This window comes from Osmia bicornis, chromosome 16, assembly GCF_907164935.1.
Source record: "Osmia bicornis bicornis chromosome 16, iOsmBic2.1, whole genome shotgun sequence".
NCBI classification, from domain to species: Eukaryota; Metazoa; Arthropoda; class Insecta; order Hymenoptera; family Megachilidae; genus Osmia; species Osmia bicornis.
This window is the reverse complement of record NC_060231.1, coordinates 3491074-3512449: the sequence shown is the minus strand read 5'-3', so window position 1 is coordinate 3512449 and position 21376 is coordinate 3491074. Positions and strand designations below refer to the sequence as shown.

The following is a 21376-nucleotide window of genomic DNA, read 5'->3' as shown; positions in this document are numbered from 1 at the left end:
TGTTCCTACGTGTACAAAGAAGATTAACGACTGCTTCTTGTCGAGCTCCACACTTGCGCAGATCGGTAAACGTAAGATTAAAGAGGCTATTGAGAATATTCAATAATATCTTTAAGTGTTCCCTGTCTCAATCTTGACTCAGTGCTGTCCACGACCCCTTTGTGGTCCTCCTACTATGTACACGTTCCATTGGGTTCTCTCTTAGTACTATAGTCCTCATCGTGAGAGGATGTACACCTTGGGGCAACGTAGGCTTCCTTTGACTAAAGGTGCAGTTAGGGGAAAGGAGTGTCTCATCAATGGCTTTGGGAGAGCCATGGAATAATTGAAGGATTACTCGAGGAAAACCCAGGGAGAAACACTCCTCCCCCCTACACTGTACTTAATTTAACTAAGAAAAACTTAAGCTACATCCTATTGTACCCCCCTGACGACGAGTTCTCATTCTGCGCATCTCGCCTCTGATTGGCTCTAACATCCAATGATCATTCGATACACCTGCATCCTCACTTCTTTCCGCTATTCATATATTTCTGTCCACCATGTACATGATTAATGAAGTTAGAAGCAGGCGGTAGAAGGCCTCCCGAATTCCCTCCTGACGGGGACTATAAATATACATCCAATTTTTATTCGCAGACTGTGTGCCTCTAGCTGCAGAAGAGATTCCCCCTGGACAGCACCGGGTGTAACTTGTCTAAACCCTGTGTTACTGTTCCTCTTCTGTCGTTCCATCACGGTGGCCTCGATGGAGGATCGTCGCCTGAAGAGGTTGTGCGCGTTAGCGATGCTCAATCCCATATGCTCGCTTCAGAAAATCTGAGCCTCATCTTCTTCAAGGAACCTGATTCCTTCCAATTCCCAGTTTTTTCTTTAGATGTTTCCTTTCTCCTGCTGATCTGTGTTGCTTCCAGGAAGATGATGCTGTTATTTATTCGTCGAATGTTCAGAGACGCTATAGGACCTCGAAGGTCAGGTGTCCTAAGAGGGTTACCCCGGACTTGGGCCTGGGAGAGTCGGGTTCCTTCAACGACGACGGTCGAAGACCCGATTTTAAATAAGTTTTCACCAGGTTTGGCTAGGTCGGTAGGTTCTGTGGAGCTCGTACCTCGTTGGTCTTGGACAGTCGGTTGAGTATTCTCAGCGACTGGATACGCAGTTCTGTCGATGGGGTTGTCTGTCGCTACAAGCTTAATTTTCTAGCGGAAGCTAACTCGACGAGCGTTACTTTCCTTGTGTACCGGTTTGGAACCTGGGTAGATAGAGACCGAACTTTGTTTCGATACCGTTGAAGATGGGCAACGCTACTTGGTAACCGCCTATGTGGTCTGGGTTCGTCGAACGGATCTCTTCCGCAACTCCTGTCGCCGGCACCCTGTGCTCGGACCCGGAGGGTCGACTGGAAACAACCAGGCACACGTTCAGTGATCTCATACTCTCTTTCTTTCAATGAAAAACAGGCTTTCTCATGCGGATGCAAGCGATTTGGCGGATGATATTTGACCAATCTCCTGGGTGAATTCTTAAAGGATCCCTGACACCTTCTGCCCTTAACGTAATACTTGAATGATAAGAAAGCCTTACCAGCCAAGGAGTTAAACGTGTTCTTTTGGAATATTAATGACTGTAATAATTTTAAATACCACAACCATAAATTCCAATTACATTTCTTTTTGATTGGTAGGCAAAAGGTGTTGATACCGTGTCTCCGAATGGAACAGATTTAGGAAATGAGGCAAGCTACTGCAAAAAATCACACAGGCGGGTGAGTTGAGATGAGAAGAAAAATCGAAGACAAATATTGAACACAAAAAACAAAGGAAGAGAAAGCACAAGATGTACTTACCAAGAAAATAAACGGTTCCAAATCATTTTTTAATTTGCATGCAAATTAATCACACAATATTTATAACCGGAATGGATAAACGTGTATACGATTAGTATGCGTCAAAGACAAACAAAAAGACAGTTCGTCAATGAGAAAATATGAAAATAAACAGTTCAGATCACCGACACACAACGCATTAGATTTGCATGATAAACCACCCACACGCAGACACACCATAATTTGGACAAAGTGCGGTTAGCAGATAGTTTTTTAAGACGATTGAAAATGATGAGATTTATCTTGAATGTGCTACTTACGATCCTCCGAAGTCGACCACGAAGAGCCTCTGCAAAAGCTCGTAGGTGAAGAGGGTCACGCCAAACTGGGGTGACGATCTAAATACTCGGGCTGTAAAATAGGGTAAAAAAGAATAAATAAGATCAATCGTTTGATCGTTAACACTTTCACACAATACTTCGTGTTCTTTGTCTAAATAAAGATTTGAATTTCAACATTTAATCACTCTTGGTAAGAATTAATATTATGATTTTAATTATGAGCTGTACATCCACGAGCATAGATGGCCTCTGTTGATTGAAGACTGATGTAGAGACACCTCTCACCATTCACCTTTTAAATCACACCTGGGCCAAACTGTGCCCTGAGGGCTTGGGGGCAGCACAGAATGCCCCAACCTTAATTCAGGGCTTTATTGAACCTCTTAAACCATCTATGCCCAGAAGTGTACATATGAAATTATTCGACAAGATGATATCTTTCATTCAAACTATGAGACACTATTCGTCCTAGCGATAGAGTTTGAACAACTATTAGTTGCAAATAATAAGAAATGAATAAACATGTAAGTTACGTGAGGATAAACCGTGCGATGTAATATGCTGTTCGGACCAACTGGGTCTGTTTTAAAACAAAAACAGTGAAAACCTCTTTGATTGAAAGGAACACAACGTTATGAGAGACAAAACGTAGAACAAAGGGTAAACTGAAACATCACGGATTATTATGTGGCAGGCAGAGAGATAAAGATGTACTCACTCAGAAGCAAGTCACCAGGTCATATTGGGGAGAAAGAATAGGTCGAAAGATGCGGCCAGGGGACGACCCCAGCCCATGCAATCGACCAAATCATAAATGTATTACTAACTTTCTTTTGTATGTGAGAACTTAAAATAAATATCACACACCCTAGGAGCTTTCTATTTCTCCAAATATGATAGAAGAAAGAAGTAGTCAAATGAAATATAGGAATTGAATTTTATACCTGTGGCTCCTTTCCAGAATGCCCTTGGACCTTCTTCCTTGAAGATCTTCTTCGCACAATCCAGTAAACCGTTGTACGTTGTTTGACCCTGTCTGGCTACCACCTAAAATACAACAACGTTAATTAGAGAATATACAAGAATGAGATAATTGAAAGGGAAGATTGAGATATTACTTGTAGCCTTGTTTTTATCACATCTGCAGGAGTGACCAGCGCTGCTGCAGGTACACCAGCGATAGCACCAGAAGCAAGAAGAGACAGAGGGGTGTTGTAACCCCCTTCGTCTGCTAATCGTGTCTTCAAGTGGGCATACATTGGGAAATAAATTGCACTAAATGGAACGTCTCTTAAGAAACAAGCTCTTGCACCCTGAAATGAAACAGAAGTGACATTAACAGTGATCTGGTTTAGTTGATCCTGCTCGGGATTCACCTTGCGACTACTCACTTTATACAAACCAAAGAGACCTAATTCTTTAACCACAGTCCATGCTCTGACTTTAGCCCCCCCTGCTATCTCTCCAGCCACCTGCAGCCGGATTTTAACTATTTCCAAGGGATTTGTGAATATCACCTGAGAGCCTCCTGCCTAAAGATCAAATAATCTTTCTCAATATCACTAGAATTCTACTTTTTCTTAGAGTGGAAGAGACTTACACAAGCACCAGATAGAATTTCCCCATAAAGAGGTAGATTGCCGTTCTTATCCATGAACTTATCTCTGACAAAATCATTGACAGTCAACTTGATGGCCTTCTCAGGTGCCACCCCCATCAGCTGAGGTATCAAACCTCTGTAAAGACCGAAGAAACCTTCATGCCGTATAACCTGTCAAACGCAAGACACCAACTTCATGATTAACAATGCAGACAGTGTTTCATGGCGAGACTTTTCGATTCCAACCTTTTTGCAGCAATCAAAGCTGTTTCTGTACATCAGCTCGCCGACAAGGGACCCGGTCCTTTGGTTCTGCATCCTCGTCTTCACCAGATCAATCGGGTAGACGGCTGTGGCGCCAACCGCTAAAGAAAACATTATTCGTCTAATGGTTTACTTTTAACTGTACCTTCGTCACAGGGAGTCTCGCTCCAGAAGTTGATCTTTCAGCCAAAATACAAGCTGCCTCAACAATGATGTACACAATAATTTTTACAATTTTCAGTTTCTTTGCATGCCAAATAAAAAAATTTTTAAATTAATGGAAAGGAAATAGTGCACATCTTCTTTGAGGCATCTTGTGTAACCATCCCCCACAAGCATGGACCAACGTCCAATTCAGTAGCTCCATCCAAGGATCGAGATACAATAAATCATTTATTTATTCAAAGAAGTAGCTGAAGTCATTTGCCTGGCTGTAAAGAGAAAAACGTTAACGTCGATAAGAGAAACAGCGAACGTACCTCCTCCGATGGATCCAAGGACAAATCGGTATCCACTCTCGAGTATCTGGATGACGATACCACGATCTTCGGGGCTCTGAAATAGAAGAATTCTGTCTATATTGAACAACGTATCCGACACACAGTCTGGTAATTGTTTGTTACATTGTTCCCAGGTTAAATCTGGTGCCATCTGACCGGCTTCAACAATCTTCTTGTCACCACACTTACCGACACCGCCTTTATCTCGGCAAGGCGTTTTGTTATTTGCTTGAAATACTGCTCGGGTGTAATAGCCACGAGATCATTGTATACAATTTTCCTGAAACCCGAGAAAATGCGTGCTCAATACGTAGGTCGTTGCTGTCGCGACGTTAAAAAAAGCAATTTTTTTAAAGAAGAAACTTTGAGGGGTTTATGTAATGGCGAGGCGGTTGCCTTATTCAGAATTTTAAAAAAAAGAAATAGAAGAAGAAGAGGTGGAGAGGTGGTTGTTATGAAGGATAACAAATAACGTTGATGGCACTGCTTCGAGCGATTCTATAAATATATCCTGCCAATAAAGTTTCCTTAACACGCATAATCTTAAATATGTCATAGCATTGAAAACGGGAGAAATGGAAATATCGTTAGTGCCCATGGTGTGCAAATGTTTGCAAATACCATCGTCCTAAGATAGATGCTGAAGAAAGTAGGTGAGACAAGTGGCATTATCGGTTATGTACAGACAAATACATTGGCAAAAGAAATGGGAATTTTCCTTCCAAAAGACAGCATACGTGGAATTTAGAAAAGAATATGATTCTCCCTCTTTCCTTCAGAGTCCTTAACCCGTTGAACCCCACAGTGAAACTGGGACTTATTAAGCTCTAATTACTAAGAATAGTAATAATTAATTTTCAAATTTATTTTTATTAAATTGCGCAGCCGGTCACCATGGCGTTCAACGTGTTAATTCTCTTTGAATTATTTTTATTTCCCAAATTCTCTGTTCTGCGGCGTTTCAGAGAAAAGGTCCCATTGCTTTCGCGCGAGGCCAGCGTATGCGTTATAACAAATTCATAGCACGGTGATTATTCTTGTAATACAAAGACGCACCCAAGCCGCGAATCTGCCTCGTCATCTTCTGTAGATCTGATCCAGGCAGCGTAAACACGTAAACAAATATATTCAATGATGGGAACTTTAGTTGGCGCTCGCTGAAGATCGGAAAGAATAATGGAAAGTTTTCTTTTGGTATAGCAAACACAGAAAAAAAATAAACAAAAAACAAATGAAGGGGCGGGAAGGGGAGCTCTCCATCTTCCTTTGATAAGAATGCGAACACTCGATTATTTGGATGATGACGGTGATGCGTGTGCTGGCTGGTGCAACGATAGCATTCTCTACTCATGCGACATTTTTTTTTTTTTCATTTCTCGCTTTGCTTCTCGTTCACCAGGTCAACGTGGAAGATTAGTTATCGCGCTCGATTATCGGTCCCTGATACCGCAAATATTTTTCTGCTCACAGCTTGATTATTGTTCTCGGTTCCACGTGACCTTTCTGTTCGATCGAACAGTCCGATGTCGAGGAGAACAGCTTGGCGTTTCAGGGTCAGAGATACTCACCCAGTCTGATGGAGCAGGTCGCACAGTTGAAAAAGAATGTCCACCTCTAATGGCGTGATCTGCGACATCATTTGTGCGGAATGAAGGAACGTTTCTAAAAAAGAAAATCATTGCCACAAACGTTTCACTTATTTTTGGGTATACTTCCGAAAGGCCCCATCACCCCAGGACAACCAAACTTCGGATTTATAGTAATTGAGGGACGAGAAATCGAATGAGACCATTTTCAGAACTGGCAAATAAACCGTTCTCCAGATATACAGGGTATTATAACAGTGCGGAAACCCCCTATTATCTTGATAAGAACGCATTTCCACGCAAAATGACTAACCTAACCTAGGTTAGGGTTAGGGTTAGGTTAGTCATTTTAGGTTAGTCCCTATTATCTTGATAAGAACTAACCCTAACCCTAACCCTAACCTAGGTTAGGTTAGTCATTTTGCGTGGAAATGCGTTCTTATCAAGATAATAGGGACTAACCTAAAATGACTAACCTAACCTAGGTTAGGGTTAGGGTTAGGGTTAGTCATTTTACGTGGAAATGCGTTCTTATCAAGATAATAGGGGGTTTCCGCACTTTTAGAATACCCTGTATATCTCGAGAACGGTTTATTTGCCAGTTCTGAAAATGGTCTCATTCGATTTCTCGTCCCTCAATTACTATAAATCCGAAGTTTGGTTGTCCTGGGGTGATGGGGCCTTTCGGAAGTTTCCCCTTATTTTTCATTGGAGAATTCATTAGGGGTATTAAAAAATTCCCTGAAGACTTTTCATGATTTATCCAACAGGGAATTTTTTAACACCCTGTATTATTCGCGAACAAATACCTTTGGTAACCTCCTCGTATCTATGGCCGTTAGTAGCGTTTAGATAAATACGTTTGATGAGCTCCATGTTATTCAACAGGGAATTGAACGCCATGAAGTATGGAAAGCTCACTTTACGCCCGCTCTGTCCAGTACTAGCAGCCTGTAATTTATTGAATTTATTGATTTCTTGTTCTTCAACACTTTGGGTGAATTCCTATTGAATTTCAATAGGAATCCATCACTCATATTATCAGGAATTCTTTGACTCAATTGGAAATACTTGTATTAGGTACTTGAAATTGTGGATGAAAATATAATGAAATATTTTTAAGATAATATACAAAATTAGCGTGGCAGTGAAAGGGTTAAGAGAAGCAGTGACAGGATCAATAACGTACAGCGACCAAGTTGTCCCTCACGTCCTTGGTTAGCAAGTGGCTCTTGATGCTGATCATGATGTCTTGGAAATCCAGCGCCGAGATGAAACCCTGACAGTCTTTGTCGAATTTCTTGAAAGCCTCCGTTGCGTACTCCTCGTGGAAGTCCTAGGAGAATCGGTGATTAAGCATTGCTAAAGAATCTTTGGACCCTGACAGACGTTACTTAAAATATTGAAAAAGATGAGCAATTACTTTTATCAGAATAAACATTAACGTACATGCAAGAATTGACTGAACTCGGCATAGTTGATCAACCTCTTCTTATCCTTTCCAAAATAAAGTTTGATCAAACTGCTTTCCATGTCGAAGGGCATCCTTTGATGCAGCTCAGTTTTCAGCATCACCTCAACGAACTCGTCTGCAGGGAGAAAGAATTAGCGATCTCCTCTTCGGGTTAATTAAATGGGGAAAGTTTGAATGAATGTTCTGCTCACCAAACGCAACCATTCCATTTCCATTAGTGTCGAACAACTGAAAGGCTGTCTTGTACAAAGCATCTGGCACGCAGAGCAGCCCTTCGAATGCTTGGAACTCAGGGAATGATATGAGCCTGCAAGTTTTAACGGTATAATTAAAGATTCTTATGCTCAGTAGTAATTAGCAAGGTTTAAATGAACGTTCAATCAGTGAAAGGAAGAATACTCTAATTAAAATGAAACTGGATACAAACCCATCTTTACTGGTATCAACGATACCGGCGAGCAAATTAACGGAATCAGAATTGTAATCGGGATTCGTGAAGAGTCCAAGGTAACTTCGTACGAAGTCAGACGGGGTCATAAACCTCTCGCCATTCTTCTTTTGTGAGGCGTACTGTAATACATCCAATAAAATGTTTATTATTCCTGATCCTTTCTCTAACATCCACCTGTACCGTGCAACACTGTGATTGATAAAGGCTTAACTCAGACAATTGTTTACCTGATTAAATATTTCATGGAGCCGTTCAGTGTTCGCACGCTTTAGATATCCGGAACCCTGGAAAGCAAACAAATCATCAAATTAATACCAGTGAATAAAGCAAGAGTAAATAATTTATTCTGTCACAAAATCTCTCCTTCCTCTGGAGACTAATTAATTTTGCAACAGACTTCTTGAAAATGAAAATTCTTCTTAATGTTAATGATGAAAGACGTTCCACGAATGGCGTTACATTAAATCCATTTACACAGCTGTACCCCTTACACAATTTTGCAATTTACATCAATTTTTCTAGTTTTCAAGATATTCAATCAAATGCATTCGCACTCTACTCTGAAATAATTACTTCCTGATGGCCCTTCGCAAAAGACTGAGTTTAACACTTTGAGTGCCACGCTAGAACTATTGAAAATTCCATTAAGTATTACTTTTGTCTTAACAAATCTTGTGTATATTATCTTCAAAATACTAATAATTTCAAGTATCTAATACCAGTTTCCAATTAAGTAAGCCAAAGAATTCCTAATAATGAGTGATGGATTCCTATTGAAATTCAATAGGAATTCACCCATATGTGGGTGATGTGGCACCCAAAGTGTTAATACCATTCGAACATGATCATATTTGGTATCATTTTCAACAGAAAAACCTAAGTAATCTGATTACAATGGATCCATAGTTATGAAGTGAAAGGTATAGGAATTCACCCATATATGGGTGATGTGGCACCCAAAGTGTTAGTACCACCCATACGTGGGTGATGTGGCACCCAAAGTGTTAATACCATTCAAACATGATCATATTTGGTATCATTTTCAACAGAAAAACCTAAGTAATCTGATTACAATGGTTCCACAGTTATAAAGTGAAAGGTATAGGAATTCATTGCTCCTTATTTTGATGATTTATTGGTAGCTGAGCTATCGTCGATCACGCGTCATAGATAAGGCGATCACTGGAATAACCGGTGTAAAAATGCGAATAATAAACGGGTGCTAATGTAATCAAGGATCCCGGGTTATCAGCCATATTATTTATCATGTAATGCAGAAAGGTTGCCTTTGCTTGCACAGAATCCTATCATATTGCGTAAGTCCACGATAGCAGGGTCGTCAACATAGCCCAATTGATCATCCATAAAAATTATTTCATATGTTGCCTCTTGTTTCATAAATTTGTATTCGAGTAATCTTGAATGCAGGCCTAACAATGGCTGGAGAAACACTTTTGCTTAACCTTTCCAATCAGGGTAATATGTTTAACAAATACCCGGCTAATTAAATATACAGCTCAACAACCAATTAAACTATTGACCTGGATCAAATATATTTGATCCCATAACAAATGGGATCTCATAATCTTCAATTTATTCAATTTAAGAACGTCAGGATCATTTATACATATATATATAAATAACCCTTATTTCATTTTGATTTTTTTTTTTAATTTAAATTTATTTTTAAATATTTTACTTTTTTCAATTTAATTACATTATTAACCATTTTGAGAAATATTCCTACTCTAAATGTGGAAGTGGGCAATTTGTGGGATACAAATTAGGAGGGAGGGAAGAAGTACCCTCGTTACCGTGAACCAGCTAAGAATCTGATAAAATCCTCAAGCACTCCGCATGTATAGGGGGATCATGTATCGGTCGCGTGGCACTAACGAACCAGACACCACTACACTCGCTTTTCACGGTCAAGCTGCTCGAGAACTTGACGCAGAAAATAATGCGGTAACGATATACATGTGTATACGTATAAGCCAGTCGGTGAACGTGCCAGCTCGGCGAAGCCGATAACCCGATCCGTTGTCGCTGGGTTTCACCGGCAAGAAAAAGAACCGTTCCAAAAATAAGGCTCGCCTTCTGGCTACGGATGTCCTTTTCATCAACAAAGCTACTAGAAAATTTATCAACTGAAAGATTTTCACACTTATGAAACTTGATATTATATAACAACAAACGGGGGGTCTTAGAGGCAACATAGCAACATTATGGAATATTTAAACAGTATAGCCCTGATTAGGGATGTGCGGGTACCTGATATTACGGGCTCGGGCGGGCTCGGAAAAAATCGGGCGGACTCGGGCGGGCCGGCCGATACATGCGCGCAGTCGGGTGGCCCGACTGTTTCGGGTTCGGTCGGGTACAGTCGGGCGGGTCCGGCCGCGGCCCGCGACCCAACTCTCATGTAGTGTATTTTGTAATTTCAAATAGATTATTGAAATGTTAATTATTTTAACGCTTTTATTAAATAATTAGATTTATGATATTTGCTGCGGTTAAACTTGGACTCAAGGTCAGTGTTTTTTCACTAGACGAACGGACACTATGATATTGTACTTGTTAATACTTGTAATAAACGTGCAAAATCTGCTTTATATGGAATTTTGGAGCTCGTCCGAATCTGCCCGACTGTACCCGACCGAACCCGAAATAGTCGGGCTACCCGACTGCACGCGTCTATCGGACGCCAGCCCGAGCCCGCCCGATGTTTTCCGAACCGACCCGACTAGTCGGGCCGCAAATCACTAGCCCTGAAATAAAATGATAATCCAACGACTGGAAAGTTAGTTGAGCCTCCTTATCACTCGTGATTTATAGAAACAGAAGGCTCTATCAATTCTAAATTACACAGAGAGGAAAAGTTTCCGTTCAATGACTCGAGAAGAGAATTATCTGTACTTTTACTATTGTAGATTAATTACTTTCGACTGCTCAAGGTTTCCAAACATTGTACAATGCGAATAAGACCTAAACTAAAATTGAAGAATGAAACAAACTATATAAATATCATGGCAGCCGACCTTGAGAAGTCAAAACTCATCTCTCTCGCCCTGACACCATTATTCAAATCAAAACATTTCATCGTTAAACATTATTGCATCATTATTTTAACACACAGCGAACTACGTAGAACAAACGTACCATAACGCGGCGATTGTTATAAGTCTCTTTCTAACGTTGGACAAAAAAGTAGCAGAAGAAGCGAATCCTTTCTGGGTAATAGAAAAACCGTGTCACGTGGTTCGCGAGATCAGCATGCTGGCGGTGGTCGTCGATTATGGGGCGTGATAAAAACCCCTTAACGGGGTTGGGGCGAGCGTTAAATCACACGGAACGGTATGCGAGCCGCGCACGTGTCGGATTTGAACCGACTAGACGGGAACACGTCACCGATGAACCGCGTGCGTTTCGCGAGCGAAAGTCACGAGTAGACTGAACCAGCTTCCTGAAGCGCGCGCTCGCGACGAAGAGAACGTTCTCTTAACCCCCTCCTCCCCCGGGCAAGTGTCTCGCTTTTTCATTGACTTTCTGCTGGCAGCCAGGCGATGGCCTTCCGATTCTCTCGCTTCGGTTATGCAATTCTATGTAACGTTCGACGTTTCCGACTAATTTCCTCTACAAAAAAAAAAAAAAAAAAAAATAAACCCATATAAAAAAGGCCGTGAAACAGTTGGATGCGGTGAAATTCGAACAGGACATAAAGTAAAATCTCTCTAGTTGACCGTTTGTTGCTCTGCTGACAGTGTCCGTCGGTTTCATCCCACGCCTATGGATTTCTCACCAGACGCCTATGTTCTGTTCGTTCCAGTCAGTCACGCGGTACGCAACGCGGCTTCTTTAATGACAGTTTGGTAATTTATAGTAAAGTACTGTAACTTTTTTAATATTAATTTTCTTTACCTACGGATTTTTTTTAAATATCGGCCAGACTCTTCTGATTAAAATGAGAGGAAATATTTACTTTATTTTAGGTACAAGGAAACATCCCCAATTATGTCACGTTTGATCTCATTTTAATCACAAAAATTGTATAATTTGCATCCAGAAAAATTCTAAAAATAAAAAAGTTAAACTGTTGTTAATTTCTCGGCTGTTACGGCTCTCTTGCTACCTTCTCTGCGAGGCTCAAAAAATCCTGTCCATCCTGCCCACATTGTCCATTTTCGCTTTCCAGCTTACGGACAACTAGAGAGATTTTACTGTACCTTCTTTTTATTCTTCTAGACGCCGACGCCGCTTGGGCTCGATCACTGTCAAGAGCAGGTATTTTTACGTCTCGGAGAGCACGTGCCTTGACATGGCCGCCAACCGGTCGACCGACCGGGTAACTTCCTGCATGCAACGGCTCTTCTCGTTTTGCAACGATCCGCGTTACGTAATCGTTGTCACGTTGTTCATCGACGTTCATTAGTCCCTGTTCGCGGCACCGATCCTAATTAAACACACCGAGGCGTCGAATTCTTCCACGCGTTGACGCCACGGTGATAACAATCGTATTCGCCGTTTCCATGTGATTAGATTTATTAGGGCAGACTCATTGAGAGAACGACGAGAGTGCAATCAATAGAGATAGCGATGACGCCCAAAGGATTTCCTGTCACGTGCATCACTTTTCTAGGTTATGTTAACCATCGAAGGGTTTGGGGGATTTTTCAACTCAAATGTCACTAGATAGCATAGGTCGATATTATAAGAAGATGCTAATCTGACCTATGCCATTAGGATAGCCTTGATATTCACACAACCTTTTCCTTTTAGAATAGGAACATTTGTGAACAGGGCCGGCCCTGGGCTTAGGCAGACTAGGCGGCCCCCCAAGGGCCGGCCCTGTTGAAAGGCCATATTGCAATTATTCTAAATCTAAAATTGCAATTATTCTAAATCTAAAATTGCAATTATTAATGATGCTTTGAAAAACAGGGCCGGCCCTAGGCCTAGGCAGACTAGGCGGCCCCTTAGGGCCCCCCAAGGGCCGGCCCTGTTGAAAGGCCATATTGCAATTATTCTAAATCTAAAATTGCAATTATTAATGATGCTTTGAAAAACAGGGCCGGCCCTAGGCCTAGGCAGACTAGGCGGCCCCTTAGGGCCCCCTGAGGTCCAGGGACCTCATAAGACGATTTTGCAAGAATGCAAGAACCCTTTAGCTGCCACGGGAATTTTTAAACTTGCACCAGTGGACCACAATACAAATTTCATTTCAAAAATTATATGATGGCAAAGAATTAGAAAATATATTAAAATAACGGTACAATTTTGCCAATAGCACATTTTTCTTAATGCTGGTCACCCGTGACCATGGCCCAAATGAAAAGGCAAGCGCCGGTCCCATGGGACTACCGTGGCAGCGAAAGGGTTAATATCAATTTTATAAATTTTATTTGAGCTACTTTTTTTTATGTGAAGGGGCCATTTTTCTTAGGGCCGGCCCTGTTTCTGAAGAAATTAAATTCCTCTTGAGACCAAAGGCAAACAGTAGAATCCTCTGAAAACCACTTTCCATTTGCTAAAGAAGATAAGCAAAATGAAGTCTAACAAATGTAAATTCAATCATACATGACCTTCTCTGTGTGGGAATAATAAACGTCAGAGTAACGGTTATGATTCCAGCCTCTGAATAATTCCTTTTCAAAGATTTTCCCAATGAATCAGTGCGAATTGTTAACCGATTCCAAAGTGGCTGAATGGAAAGGAAAAAGAGAAAAGAAGCAACAGGTGTCTTTGAGAAGTGTAAGGACGGCCACGAAAGCAGTGGCGGCTAATTCGACACGAGTATGTGCAGCCGAGCTAAGATTCTAGGAGACTAGCATTGAACGGGGGTGTACTTAAAAGGTATCCCATCCACGGCCGTCTAATACGGTTAAGGAATTTTAGCCTAGCTATCACGAAACGATGGATCGCAGTCACGGATAATCTCGGCGACAACAAGATCACACGTTTACGTAATGAATCACGCAAAACAGAATATTAGACGTACAACAGTATCAATTCTAACCGAGTAAATAATCGATGGAAAATAAATTCTCTTTTATGTAAACTATGAAACATAATTATACTCCTATCAAATTCCTACATCTTTGAAAAGCCTCAGCGTATCTCAATATGGTGCCTTCTAAACGTCACTTTTCCTGTCCAATTGTGCACCCTATAACAACAGAGTTAATGGAAAAGGTTCCATCAAGCTATCAAACAAAGGAGGACAGTGTTAAGTTTCTAAAGTAGGAAAAAAACGATCAATAAAAAGACGATATCATTGCCAACCTTCGGCGTCGGATATCAAACACCTCGGCAGAAAATTGCGCCCAACGATTGTTTCCTATCCTAACGAGCGATAAGTGCCCAACAAATGTTGACTTATATTCTAATCAAAATGCAATTAGTCAATCAGAAGTAATTACCGTGACGGTGGGGTGGGGATTGCTACGTGTATCGCATACGTGTACCATACATCACATGGTTTCTGTCGAAGAAACCGAACGATCAACTACGTTCCTCTTAAAAATCCAAAATTCCATTCGGTCACCAATCACTTTCACGTCTTCCAAAACACTTTCACCGCAATAAAACATTCCTGCCTCTCGTACGTGGGATACTAAACAGAGGATAATGAGAGAAACGTCGAAAAAGTGATATTAATTTTAAAGAATATTATCTCGGCTGACCTCTTCACAAGTATCGATGCTCTTCTCATGCATTCTCCTTTCCTCATTCGTTTCTTCGTTCTGCGACGCCAAGTGTACTCGGATAACGCGCACGGGGGATCACCTTTTTAAATGCTCGTGGAATCTTGGATCACGTGATCGAGTGGCGGGAATAACGCACGAACGGCTGGATCATTTCGTCGAAATAAGAGATGTTACCTCGACGGGGATCCAGGCGTAACTGACGTGGACTCACCGCGAGACTCGCGACGCAACTGGTGCAGGTTTACGCGCGTACCGTTGGGAGGAGGACACGGGGTTCCCGGCTCGCTTTACGGGGAAAACTGTAACACAGGAAGCTTGATATATCACGCGTCAGCGAATCTCGTCCGAATGGACTTAATTGTCCAATCGTATAATATACATTGAACCAACTCTGTATCCAAGTGACTACTAACTGAATTAATTTAACCCTTTCCCCGCCACGCGAATTTTTCAACTTGCACCAGTGGGCCACAATACAAATTAATTAATTAATTAATTAATTATTAGTTAATTATTTTTTATTAATTATTAATTATTTATTTATTTAGCTTCTACACAGAATATGAGATAAGTAGAAACTTTTTAGATATTAATGGTGAAGAAACTTATGCTGATATAAATTTTATATTAAAAATTTTGTAATGGCATATATTAAAATAACGGTACAATCTTGCCAATAGCACATTTTTCTTAGTGGCGGTTATCCGTTAGACCACAGGTCCCATGGGACCTCCGTGGCAGCGAAAGGGTTAATAATAGCTGTAAGATTGTACCAGGAAACCCGAGAAACTTGACTTTTACCGAACTAACAGGTAAGCGTACCCGGATGAGATAAAATAAAATAAATAATCGAAGAGGTAAGCAGAGGCTGAATCGGATGGATTTGCAGTGGGCTGGGATAATAATACCCGTATCCAGGCCTCGCGTGTGCGACACAGAAATTGGGTCAATGCGAAGGGAACAGGAGTCGAATCGCTGAGGATGGAATCTCGCTAAAGCTTGCGCTCGAGGATTACAAGAACAAGGGAAAACATTGTTCGAGCAGACTCGATGGAAAATACGTGGCATAGCATTTTAAAAAAATTATAACGCTTCCCTCGTTTCCAGGTCAACCGTCGAGCAAACTCCGGCGAGAATAAAAAAACAAAATGGCTTTACCGCGCGATTCCGCTGAACGCACTGTATCTTCGAGTGTCTTCGTTTAAAAAGAAAAATAAACGGATCATCGATTTTCTAGATACGTTAACACATTCCATGCGTTTCGAGGAAGTTGATACTTAAAAACTGCAGAAAAGTTTTCTAACCTAATAAATCGGCGGTTCGGATAAAAATAAGACACGTGTCGTTAGAAGCATCGATTCTGAAATAAAAATTTATGAATTAAAAATTGATCGAAAACAGGGCCGGTCCTGAGATTTCAGGGGTCCGAAAAAGGGCCCCTTCACATATATGGCATAAAAAAAGTAGCTCAAATAAAATTAATAAAATTAACCTTAAAGCTTGCATAACTAACTTAGATTAGTATTACTCTTCTTGCATTTTTGCAAAATCGTCTTATGGGGGCCCTGGACCTCGAGGGGCCCTAAGGGGCCGCCTAGGCCAAGGGCCGGCCCTGTTTCTCAAAGCATTATTAATAATTGCAATTTTAGATTTAGAATAATTGCAATATGGCCTTTCAACAGGGCCGGCCCTTGGGGGCCCTAAGCGACCGCCTAGTCTGCCTAGGCCCAGGGGAGCCCTGCCTTTAAAAACATCATTAATAATTGCAATTTTAGATTTAGAATAATTTCAATATGGCCTTTCAACAGGGCCGGCCCTGAATTTTCGAGGTCCGAGGCGAGTTCCAAAATAGGGCCCCTTCACAAAAAAAAGTACCTCAAATAAAATTTATAAAATTAACATTAAAGCTTGCATAACTAATGTAGATTAACATTACTCTTCTTGCAATCTTGCAAAATCGTTTTATGGGGGCCCTGGATCTCGGGGGGCTCTAAGGGGCCGCCTAGTCTCCTAGGCCTAGGGCCGGCCCTGTTTTTCAAAGCATCATTAATAATTGCAATTTTAGATTTAGAATAATTTCAACAGGGCCGGCCCTGAGTTTTCGAGGTCCAAGGCGAGTTCCAAAATAGGGCCCATTCACAAAAAAAAGTACCTCAAATAAAATTTATAAAATTAATATTAAAACTTGTATAACTAATTTAGATTTGCATTTCCATTACTCTTCTTGCATTCTTAGATGCAAAATATTCTTATGGGGGCCCTGGACCCTGGGGGGGCCTTAGGGGCCACCTAGGCCTAGGGCCGGCCCTGATCGGAAATAAATGATCCTATGCAATGACGTCAGAAATGGAAGCAGATATACACGCTCTCTTTTACCATTTAAAATTCAAACGATCGATCCTCTGTGGAGCTGCAAGGATTCAGTATTTCTTGGCCATCAAATCACTGTTGTGTATCGTCCAACAGAGATGAAGAATTCTGTCTGCGCTTTGCTGATACGTGCAAAAACGTTAGACGGGAATAATTCTCTGCAGAAACGTTGGCTTTTTTTCCTATTCTAACAGAGAGGAATTTTTTTGTTAGAAGCCTTTACGCGACGTTAGAGGCGAATTTATGGCGGAGGTAGAAACTCGGAATTAGAACGGCCTGAAAATCGCGTCGCAGTATTTTCGGCTGCTCTAGTAAGATACACGTGTTTCGCAAGTTTCTAGAGGCTATTGACTCGCAATCTCATCGGATAAATGATTATTATATTCGTCGATAAAATTAAATACGATATCGCTGAGAAATCTGATCGTTTTATTTTCTTATCTTACAATCGTTCCAGATTATTGGAAATCGAGGGAGTTTCTTATCGCAATTTTCAGACGATCGATCGATGTTGCATAACTGTTCGATTATCGGGAGTTTGATAATATCGATCACGTGACGCTACCGGTAAAAATGCAAATCGATATATGTATCGCTAGAAAGCCGGTAGGAATGAAATCGACCGAAGGTTACCCGATAAAAAGAAATTATTCTGACGTTTTAAAATAGGATGTAAATTACTCAAATAAATAATTATTTATTGTGAAAAATTGTGTAGAGGAAATAAAAACAATTTCGACTTGCGCAGAAAACCAGTGCGCCGATGCGGTGCATTCGACGCAACAACGTATCCGATCCACGTACAACACGGAGAATGATAGGCTTCCCGAGGGAAAATGAAATACGGGAAACAGGAATTTTCAAATGTCTTAATTTTGAAGATAATAATATTAAAAGTAATTTAGAAAAAGGTTAATGTAAATTTTAATTGAAAAAATTTATATATATCGAAAAAGAACGAATAACAAATTCAAATTTTCCCGCGGAAAAATTTACACCCAAGTAATGGCGGACCACGGACCTCTATATATTTGGGGCCTGATTGCCTGCAGCGTCATTTTCCTTCGGGACGCTCTTCGAGAAGCGATAATTGAACTTCTAGGAAAGTAATGCAACTAAAAGAAAAAACTGAAAATTGTAAGGTTAGATTATAAAGTCATAAATTCTGAAATAAAATGCATAACTGGAAAAAGAAATATTGGCAAATATTGATTTTTAAAACATAACCTAAAACTGTATAGTAAAGTGCAGTTTATACGTTACATTATATAAAATATATAAAAATATTCACGTTCAATTTGCAGAAAGGGATTTGAAAGGCAATTATTCGGGGCTTTTATCTTGATGAAATGACCGGTGAATTTGAAAGGCAGAAATTCGAGTGGTGAAACGAGAGACTATTGACGAGATTGATTTGTTGGTTTCTCGATTGTCTGCTATGTTTATCGTGAAGTGTGATACAAGAGCATTAAATCAGTGCTGAAGTAATCGTAATCGCTTACAAACAGCAACACTGATTTCGACATGGAGAAAATACTATTTTCAAAAACACTGCTCGTTTAACTGAACGTATGTTTATCATTACTGGTCAATATCACTGAATAATAAACTTCTTGAGTACAAAATAAAAAAACACGAATTTAAAAAATAAGCCTAATCTAACCTGAAGCTGATATTACAATTATTCTTTCTTATCGGTTTTTTCTTCTTATCATTTAACGTCATAAGATTATGCATACTTATCGTTAGTTGCAAGTTTCAAAATGACTGTCTTGAAATATCTACTAGTGGAAAGAAAAACGACCGAAGGTCAGGTTTAAAATCGCTTGCGAAATAATGCGTCTCTAACCTTCTTTGGTCGACTTTTTAGAGATTCAAGCTTAAAGTCCCCGGCTCTCTTGCACTCAGGGAAAATCAATTTTTCATTTCGTCAATCATTCCTCACTCTCACTCATTCCCCTTCCATATTTTAAAAACAAATATTCCGTTTGAGATTAAAATTAATGAACGCAGTAGATGCATCAATTCTCTAGTTTCATCACAACTGACGTTGTTTATGGTTGATAAAAGGGTTACAAAATCGGGGACACTTGATAAGAAAGCATCGCCGGGATTTAATAACCGAACCGATTAATGGACACGGCTAGAAAATAATAAATAACAACCGTCGACGTCGCTCAGCGGAAAAAAGATGCGGGATAAAACACGGACCAGTGTTGCAATCAAGATATTGTTTTTCCTTTGACGTTATCCAGTAATTAGAGACTTTAACAGTGGAAGTACATTTCCAAATTATTTCTTCCTCGCAATGAAGGGACCAATGATCTCAAAGGCAATAATTATTAAAAAAAAAAGAAAATTTAGTTAATAAATTAAGTTAATATTAGCTAATATTACTTAATTTATTAACTAAATTTTCTTTTTTTTAAATAGTTATTGCCTTTCAGCTACTATTAACTAATAAATTTAGTTAATATAAATAAATTAAATTTGAGAAAAATAAATTAAATATAAAAGGGAGGTATCTCTCGCTGGTAGTGAGACGACTGAATAACTTTCATGAAATGGCATTCAAAATTACGACACAGGATGCTTAACAGTCACGGAAGGATTAACACCACGGTCAAGGTTGATGTTAAGCATTATATTGTACGATTCGAATCGAACGCCTGCATTCCCCACGCTCGTCCCTGCGTCTCGGTAAATAGGACATACTTTCAACAATTTCCGTGATCGCTTATGTAAGCTATGCGCCAAAATTCCAATATACCCAGGTCACTGTACCAGTAAACCTCTTCTCCAAGGCTTCCCCCGTCGAGGACCGTACTGCGGTATAAAGGGCACTAGAGGCCTAAAAGGAACTTCGAAACTAGCCAGAGTACTACCGAAGACAATTCTTCCTGCGCTTACAATAAAATCCCCATTTGAAATAATTCCATGTAAGCCACAATTTTTCCAAGCGAACTGTACATATGCTGTATACCGTGCAAACACTGGGGTGGCTGTTGGAATTCAAACAATGATGAATGTGTACTCAGCTTTATAAGTTCCAAGTGTTACGGTTTACATTCCTTACTCATCGCTATTTCCTATTCCCATAACGAGACAGGATGTTAGCAATCATTACCGGTTATCGTACAGTGGCATCGCGGAGGGGAAGAAAAGGGTGTGTAAATGACGGTGAAGGAAAATCGTGGACAAAGATATAGAAATCGAGAGTGAGGGTTGCGACTGAAGTCCCGGTGACCTCGAAAGCGAGACAGCCTCGCGGCGGAGACTTCAGGATCGATATTAGCACCGCCATTCGTGGATACGTCCAACCCGATGCAGATGTCACTCGGCCAGTACCGCTTTCGTCCTTTGCACCGGGACTCGAAGAGAACCGCGACGGTCGTTCGAAGCCGTTAAGATAAAAGAATTCCGGGCACAGGCCGGATTTACGAGCCGTTTGAAAAACGGCCGTTACGAAGCGACGCACGCGGTACGGCGTGTAACGAGGCGAGAAGATCGACAAAACTTACCCACCTCTTGGCAGGATGCTTGAACGAGAAGCGAGTCCATCAACATTCCCAGCAGGAAGTTTACCTCGATCGTTCCTGCACGAGTTCACACCGAGTGGAAAAAAATGAGATTCTTCTTTTTCCGGCTGAAATCGAACAGTGATGTTCGATACACTATCACACGCACAGCCACACACCGGGTCACAACACTGGAATAAGATTTTTCACCGTCGATACGTCCAACGAGTCGCGACGCTCTCTACGAAACGCTCACCTGCTCTTTGAAAACACTTTGCAGAACGGAAGCTGCCATGCTACTGCGCGTCGACCAATCAGCTAGCGCCATCTCAGCGGCCATCATGTCTCCCGCAGTTGCTGATTGGTGGCGCCACCGATACCTCTCGCGGCCGCTGATTGGTGGCACCGCGGAGGCTCGACCGCGCGTAATTGGGCAAGATTCGAAATTGTACTTCGGGACATTTCGTGTTTTCCATTATATTTGAAAAGTTTTTCACGTTTGTGCATCCTAAAATATGAAATTTAATTAGGCTTAAGTTTATAATAATGAGCAGTTGTTTAAATAAATGTGAATCGTGGCGCTATCGAATGTAAATTTGTGGCGCCGTTTATTATCAATCATTTCAGAGCTTGCCGGTTGAGAAGAATAATTTAGAATTAAAAAGATTACAGGTCGAAACGATTCTTCTCGTTCATTCGAGACATTTAATTGAAGCTGTAGGTAAAACAGCAACCTTGTTTAT

At 40.7% G+C, this 21376-nt stretch overlaps 1 protein-coding gene across 6 annotated transcripts; it reads right to left on the bottom strand.

Annotated features, from left to right (window-relative positions):
* Window positions 1-505: 505 nt before the first annotated feature.
* LOC114878003 (calcium-binding mitochondrial carrier protein Aralar1) lies at window positions 506-21075 on the bottom strand. Of its 6 annotated transcripts, XM_046289099.1 has the most exons (18): window positions 14458-14561; window positions 8269-8325; window positions 8018-8160; window positions 7782-7897; window positions 7566-7705; window positions 7306-7452; window positions 6926-7067; window positions 6099-6192; window positions 5587-5622; window positions 4720-4810; window positions 4510-4585; window positions 4013-4131; window positions 3767-3937; window positions 3558-3698; window positions 3285-3479; window positions 3111-3213; window positions 2146-2236; window positions 506-1399 (listed from the first exon to the last, which is right to left on the bottom strand). In XM_046289099.1, exons 1-18 carry the CDS (start codon window positions 14503-14505, stop codon window positions 1225-1227), a joined length of 2085 nt encoding a protein of 694 aa, XP_046145055.1. In that variant the 5' UTR covers window positions 14506-14561; the 3' UTR covers window positions 506-1224. The 6 variants fall into 6 exon arrangements, with proteins under 6 accessions (XP_046145055.1, XP_046145051.1, XP_046145052.1 ...); XM_046289095.1 differs by lacking the exons at window positions 5587-5622; window positions 14458-14561 and adding an exon at window positions 20641-21075; XM_046289096.1 differs by lacking the exons at window positions 5587-5622; window positions 14458-14561 and adding an exon at window positions 14722-14994.
* Between the last annotated feature and the right edge of the window lie 301 nt (window positions 21076-21376).

Bases quoted from the DNA above. Each gene is read 5' to 3' on its own strand.
- LOC114878003 (XM_046289099.1), bottom strand. From the start codon at position 14,505: ATGGTACACGTATGCGATACACGTAGCAATCCCCACCCCACCGTCACG. The intron at 7,898-8,017 runs GTTTGTATCCAG...TAAAACTTGCAG, and splicing joins GTTGATACCAGTAAAGATGG to GCTCATATCATTCCCTGAGT. The intron at 3,480-3,557 runs GTGAGTAGTCGC...GTTTCATTTCAG, and splicing joins GTCTCTTTGGTTTGTATAAA to GGTGCAAGAGCTTGTTTCTT.